Here is a 7,057-nt window from a genome sequence, read left to right as displayed (position 1 = left end):
TCCATGATGCATCAGGGGTTACCCAATTCAACAAGACACACCATACTATTTCACGTATCTCTATCTCGATCGATTGTTCGGTACGCACGTTCGTCTTCTCAGAAATCTACAGGAGGACCGGCGTCAGGCACCGATCTATTCAGTGGCGAATTTAGACCACCAAACTTCTTACTACTACTCTTCTATATCAAAAAAATTGAAAAGAACTCTTAAAGTGCACTAGGGGTAGAGAGGTTTGAACCCCCTCTAACCCCACGGTAGATCCACCTCTGAATCCACCATCACATATAGATACTATAATAAAATCAGAGGCGCCATGCGTATGAAAATGACGAGCCACTCCGTAATTAGCAGGGGAAGAACAGTGGTTACAGCGAATCTGTTAATCCATTGATCAATTACTCAAATCACACTGGAAATACAGGGGACAAGCTACTAGTACAACAACAATTACAAGTCGCACGAGACCACTGCAAGGGACCAAAGGGCGACTGGCCAACGCGCAGCCAAAAAAACACCAGCAACACATCTAAAGGATGCGTCGCAAAAAGAACTAATGTCCAGCATGCAGCGGCCACTGTGACGACGGATTGATTAGGTTATTATAAGCGGCTAATTAGGACCGTTCTTGATTTACTAGTGATTAATTAAAGCCTAGCAATAGCGACGCAACCGAAGTGTCGCATCCGCAGATGTGTAGAGCAGTTGTGAATCACTGAATTGTGATGGATCTTTTCAGGAGGTGGCAATGCAGTAGGGCTCGAGGATGAAGAGCGGCTTCTGCCGCAGCTGCCGGCACCGGCGCACGCTCTGCAGCAGGTCCTGCTTGTCGCCCCGCCGCGACGTGAACAGCAGGAGCTGCTTCGGCTCGGCGGCGGCCGACGCGGACAGGTGAAGCGCGCCGCACTCGTCGTCGTCCTCTGGAGCTGGCGGGACGTCGGTCCCAGTCGAGGCCACGGCGACCGCAGCTGCCAGCGTTGTCGTGGATGATGGCACCCGGCGCAGCCCAGTTGGTGGTGCGGCCGTCTCGTCGCAGGCTTCCTCAGAGTGTGTCGTGTCCGCATGGCACCGGGGTTGGTCGATGGTCAGCGGCGTGCTGCCGACGAACTTGTTGATGACCAGCGTCGAACGGTGCACCTTGGCCGCGGTGGGCGTCTGCGGCTGCGTGCTCACCTTGACCTCCACGACGGTGCCCCTGTCCACCACCTCGACCTCCTCCTCTTCCACCTCGCCGTCCTCCTCCATTTCCACAGCTACCTCTTCCTCCTGCTCGTTCTTGGGCTCCACGGCCGGGAAATACGACGCCTCAGCTGCTGCAGCGGTGATCTTGCTCGCCGCGCTCTGCTCGCGAGCAGAGCACTCGACGAACGAGAGCCGGAGACGGCCGCCCTGGCGCCTCGCGTGGAGGTACCCGCGCGGTCTCACCACCACGGCCTCGACGACGAGGCGCCCGTCCTGGCGGCGCGGGCGCATCTGCAGGCACGGCCCGTCGCGGCGCGACATGGACGGCAGCGGCGGCGGGAACGCACGGCACGGCGACCGCGTCCCGGCCGAGCAGTGGTAGTTCACCGCCGCAAGATCCTTCCTTTCCCACTGCTCCTCCTCCGAGCAATCGCGCGCCGCGCCATGCTTCCAGAAGGACTCATCCGCCTCAGCGGTCGCCGGCAGCGGCGGGTCAAAGAGGCTGGCCATGTCGGTGACGTCCAGGGACGCAGTGAAGTCGCCGGAGCCGGTCTCGTTGCCGAGGCTCTCGGTGCAGATCTCGAGGCTCTTCTGACTCATCAGGCTCGACGACCGGCGCACGAGCGGGTGCACGTACGGCTTGCTGGACGCCTTCTTGGCGCCGGCGGCCGCCTTGTCCACGTCAGCCTGGATGGAGTTCCATATGTCCACCTGCGCAGGCCGGTTGTCGACGACAACCTCCGGCTTGTACGGCTCAACCGGGTGCAGCCAGTTGGGCGCCTCGAACGCCGGCACGGCCGGGCCACGGCACACCGCCACCGACATCTTCGCCGCCTGGAGAAAGATGTGAAGTGGCAGTCGCGCTTGGTCCCTGTGAAGAGGCAAAATCGTACAGAGACGTAAGCAACAGATGACTGACTTGTTGCAAGAGCCACAGTGACCAACCAACTTAACCGGCGTGGCAGGCTGCTTACCTCAAGGATGCGGGCAGAGCATGCACGTCGCAGCGCCGCAAGGGAAGCTTGGAATTTGGAGGCACTTGTGGTCTTGGATAGTAGACTTGACGCTTGAGCTAGATATCTACCCTGCTATTGTTACACAACACTAGCTCTGTGGCAAGCATGTCTGGTGTGGTTGCTCAGCTCGGGGGCTATTTGTAGGCTGGGGCAAGGGGAGAGAAAAAGAGGGCATTAGCCGTCCAAGGACAAAGGGGAGGGCCCCATGCTCCTCCACTACATGCATCCACCATGCTCTGTTTTCCTCTGCCTTTTTGCAAGTTATGCTTTGGCATTTCTCGCAGGGGTATGCACTCATGACGCATTGCATCTCATGAAATAGTTTTGCTGATGTTATTATGGATATAAGGTCGCTAGTAACATTGCTTGTGGTGAGCTGTCGGTAAGAACAACTGAGGTGCGCATGCTAATTGTTGCAACAACTCACATTACAACAGCAACATCACAGCTAAAAAACCTACAGCAACAAACCAACAACACAACTTTCACATGATTGTAACTTGGTCCGTGCTGTTTGAGTTTTCCTCTTAGAATGTTTGAGCAATGTAAAAGAATCAAATGCTAGTGGAAGTATGGAGTACATTTTCTATGATGGGACAAGCTAGCTAGTGCAATGATAGCGGCGCAAAGGAAAATGATGTTACCATAAAAACTAGCCTAATTACCAACAAATCGCGTAGCAACATAACACGAGATACACTATTATTTGTCATGCAACTCTAAGTTTGTAATATCTACATATGTCTATGAATAATCTATATTGTTATAATTAGGCCCCATAAATAAGTGATGAAGTTCCTTATCTTTACCTCTATTTATGAGATAATTTGAGGGATTATTTATCTTTTATAAGGAATCGTTTGTGAATTTCTAGCCATTAGAACAGAATAGATACATTTAATCCAAACAAATGTTTATAATGCGGCTTCTCAAACTGGCTTACACGGTTCACATAAGTAACGGAACCAAGAATGTACAGATATACCCGGTAGGGGAGCTCTTCTTTCTCTTCCAAGCCTAAAAATTATAGGAAGGTTGGGGGCTCTCAAGTGTGCCTAGGGGTACCCCCCTCGTGTGGATCCGCTGGTGATCATAGATTATTTATTGTTGGGGCACGGAACGTGTCCTGAACAAAGCACAATGAGAGCCTCCCCCAATGGGAGGCTCAAGCTTAAAGATGACCAGTGAGCCAAGAGGAAATAGAGAGAGAGAGTTTGTGGAAAAATGAGTGAATCAATCGTTCCCACTTGCACACCCCTTGGGAGGGCTCATTTTATAGAGAGAAAGGGCAAAAAAAATTATCATCCCGTTCCTAAGGTTATGTTACAATCATGTACATGTGAGGCTATTTTTTTGTTATTTGCTTCCGTGGCATGGCTATATTAATTTGGGAATTATAGTCACTATAGTATGTCATCATACATCATCGGGGTATCCATGGCTCAGGCATTTTTCCCAGCAGCACCCCCTCATCTGCTGGCTCCGAGGTCCCGAGGGAAAAGCATATGCATAGAGAACTAGCTCCAGCCCTGCCTTAGGGTTAGGATATCCCGATCTGCTTCCCATCCTTGTAGACCCTCTCAACGGTGGCCACAAGCGATGGTGATGAGCCTTGACAAAGCTAGTATGATCTGGAGGCTCGAGGCGGTTGATGGAGGTGGAGTTGACTGACGTTAGAGCCGAGGGGCGGCGTTGCACAAAGACCCCCTCAGCAGTTGCCGGAGGCAGAGTCGGTGTCGGAACCAAGGGGCAGTGAGGCTCAATGGAGCTGGTGTGGCCTGGAGCCCCGCGGCTCTGGCCGGAGGTGGAGTCGATGTTGGAGTTGAAGGGCGGCAACACTCGACAAAGCCGGTGTGGTTTGGAGCCCCACGGCTTTTGCCGGAGACAGAGTCGACCTTGGAGCCAAAGGGTGGTGATGCTCATCAGAGCCAGTGTGGTTTGGATCCTGCGGCTTTTGCCGAAGGCGGAGTCATCATCAGAATCGAGGGGCAGCAAGGCTCAACGGATCCGGTGTTGTCCGAAGCCCCGTGACAGTGGTCGAAGGCAAAGTTGATGCAGGAGCTAAGGGGCGTCGTGGCCCGCTAGACAGTTGCCAAAGGCGGAGTCAACGTTGGAATCGAGGGGTGGCGAGGCTTGATAGAGCTAGTGTGGTTCGGAGCACTGCGGCTTTGGCTGGAGGTGGAGTTAATGTTGGGGCCAAAGGGCAGCGATGCTCGACGAGGCCAGTGTGGTCTGAGGCCCGCGGCTTTTGCTGGAGGTGGAGTTGTCATCAGAACCGAGGTGCGGCGAGGCTCGATAGAGCCAGTGTAGCCCAGAGCCCCATGGCGGTGGCCAGAGGCAGAGTCAACGTTGGAGCTAAGGGGCAACATGGCGCCGTGATCCCCTCAATGGCCCTGCAGTGGCTCGGCAGTCTGAGCAGGCTCTCTAACGGCAAGTCTTTCGGAATTTGAACCATCACAACAGAGATTTCGTGTGGTTGTGAGATATTCTCCTCTTTTGTGGCACAAGTACATGATGACGCAAGGTAATGCCAGCGCATCTGATGGGGTAATATGCCTGTTCTCCTAGGGTCTTATGCCAACTACCCTTGCATGCATTGAAAGGAATCCAAACAATAAATGCGACGGGACATGTGTGTAAAAAACCAAGGCATCGAGTGGAACTCGGGAACATCGCAGTGCTAACCAGGGTGTCACCAGTGCCCCTGAGTAGTATCAGAAAAGTCACAGAACCAGCATTGTGATGACCTTGTTTCCTTCTCTAGGCACACGCCTATGACTAGCAAAGCTTTATAAACAGAGGTTCACCTTGCGAGTCATCTATTGCTGAGCAAGAGAGAGATAAATCCTCCCTCGTTGATCATGGCGTCTTATCCCAATCTAGGCGTGAGTTATCAGGTTAGGTCACCCTTGATGCCGACGCTAATTCCACTGGCCATAGTGCCACAGGGAACGGGCAATCCAAGTGGGGTGCATCCAGGGCTAGAGCTGGTTCCAGTGCTGGATCCAATTCCAACCGCTGTGTTCCCACAATCGCTGAAGGGTCATTGTCAGCCGCCCATCCCCTCCTCTGGCTTGATCGGGCTCCCCAACCAAAGTCATCGATGTTTCCTCAGATGACGAGGGGGAAATTGACTGGGACCTCCTCAAGAAGGAGATCAAGGAGGAGGAGAAGGAAGAGGAGGAGGAGACCAAGGCGGCAAAAAGGAAGGCCATAGAGTCCCCTAGCTCCTCTTCGTCCAATAGCTATGGCGGTTCGGGGCCAGTGTCACGTCCCAAAGTCGTAATTACGTAATTAAGTCTAATCATACTTCATAAGCATTAGATTTAATTTTGAGTAATTTTGTTTTGGAGCATTAGAGCACTAATTGGATGAGAGAAGGACATTCAAGAGAGAAACAAATGAATTCATAGTTGAAATGTACTTATTCTCTAATACGTGGGCCCCACCCGATGGGCCAACCACCCTGTCGGTGACACAGGAACCGGGGGTCCCCGAGTCCCGAGGCCAGAACAGCAGAGTGCCACACGACGCCCTCCCTAGGGGGTTATCTCCCCGAGGTTCGAGAAGACCAAGTTCCGGGAGAGGGTGCTCGGGCAGTGGTCCCCGAGTGCCCGAGTTCCCTGATGACCCGAGAAGAAAAAATACCGGGAAGAGGGTGCTCGGGGCTGCGAACAGTGGCTCCCGAGCACCCAAATTCCCCGATGATAAGAAAAGCCAAGTTCCGGGAGAGAGTGCTCGGGGCCGCGAACAGCGGCCCCCGAGCACTCGGTTCCCCGAGGACCCAAACAGTCAGTTCCGGGAGAGAGTGCTCGGGGCCGTAAACAGTGGCCCCCGAGCACTCGGTTTCCCGAGGACCAAGAAAGGGCATATCCGGGAGAGAGTGCTCGGGGTTGCGAACAGTGGCCCTCGAGCACTCGGTTCCCCGAGGGCCTAAGCAGTCCTTCGCCGGTGGTCTCCATAGAGGCCCAACGGTGAGGTGTCAACTGGTGAGAGGCCCGACGCTGCATTTAAGAGGGCGTGTGGCCTGTCACTTCCAACTGCTCCCCCACGCTTACTGTCAGTCCCTGCCACGGCCTGGCAGGGAGGCGTGGGGACATTTAATGCACGGGTCCCATCGGGATAGCGTCGCAAAGCTCGAGTCACCCCGCCTGCCGCCCTGCTGTGTCAGACCTGCTCTGACCGTGCGGGCACGCCGGGCTACTCGGTGGCTGCCCTGTGGGCCCTCCCCGCGGCGCCCGTTGAAAAGCGGCATGATGACGAACCAGACCGGACGGGGGCGCATTTTCAACCCTCCCCGTCACCTCGCGCAGCAGCCCATGATGGTTGCTTTCCATTTATGGTGCCTTGGAACTCGTGCCATCCTTTCTGAGCACGCTACCACCCCGGCGGGTATATAAGCGGGGCAGGCTCCCTGGAGAAAGACAGTTGAGTTGAGTAAAGACCAAGACAACGCCGAAGCACGGAGCACGTCAACGAGTCCCGAAGAACAAGGAGCACGAAACTCTAGACTTAGACAAATATTCTTGTAACCCAGCAGATCCTCAGAGAGATATTCTCAGAGCATTTATAGCATACACATAGGAGTAAGGTGTTACGCTCAGTGCGGCCCGAACCTGTCTAAAAATTCCCTGAGCATTTACTCCTTCCTGCATCAGATCATTCTACCTCCACCCGCATCTCATTTACTCCCATTTATTTCACCTACGAAGCGGGTTCAGAATCATCCCCCCGGCCGAATCTCAAAGGGGGTCCCTCCGGATCCCCTCTTGAGGAGTTCACCCTTTGACACACCCCTCACTCTCTTGGGCAGCAGCCCACCTGCCCTCTCTCTCTCACTCACTCCCACCTGAGCTTCC

The 7,057-nt window shown here is 54.2% G+C and overlaps 1 protein-coding gene across 1 annotated transcript; it reads right to left on the bottom strand.

Moving 5' to 3' along the window:
- Window positions 1-360: 360 nt before the first annotated feature.
- On the bottom strand, window positions 361-2,466 carry LOC133913126 (protein FAF-like, chloroplastic). Its single transcript, XM_062356186.1, has 2 exons — window positions 2,157-2,466; window positions 361-2,053 (listed from the first exon to the last, which is right to left on the bottom strand). The coding sequence occupies exon 2, from the start codon at window positions 2,005-2,007 to the stop codon at window positions 736-738; it is 1,272 nt and encodes a 423-aa protein (XP_062212170.1). The 5' UTR covers window positions 2,008-2,053; window positions 2,157-2,466; the 3' UTR covers window positions 361-735.
- Window positions 2,467-7,057: the final 4,591 nt, after the last annotated feature.

Source organism: Phragmites australis, chromosome 3 (genome assembly GCF_958298935.1).
Source record: "Phragmites australis chromosome 3, lpPhrAust1.1, whole genome shotgun sequence".
NCBI classification, from domain to species: Eukaryota; Viridiplantae; Streptophyta; class Magnoliopsida; order Poales; family Poaceae; genus Phragmites; species Phragmites australis.
Note: the sequence above shows the minus strand (reverse complement) of the source record. Positions and strands in the feature narration are given on the sequence as shown.

What these genes read in the sequence shown, in the direction of transcription:
- LOC133913126 (XM_062356186.1), bottom strand. Translation starts at nt 2,007, where the DNA reads ATGTCGGTGGCGGTGTGCCGTGGCCCGGCCGTGCCGGCGTTCGAGGCG.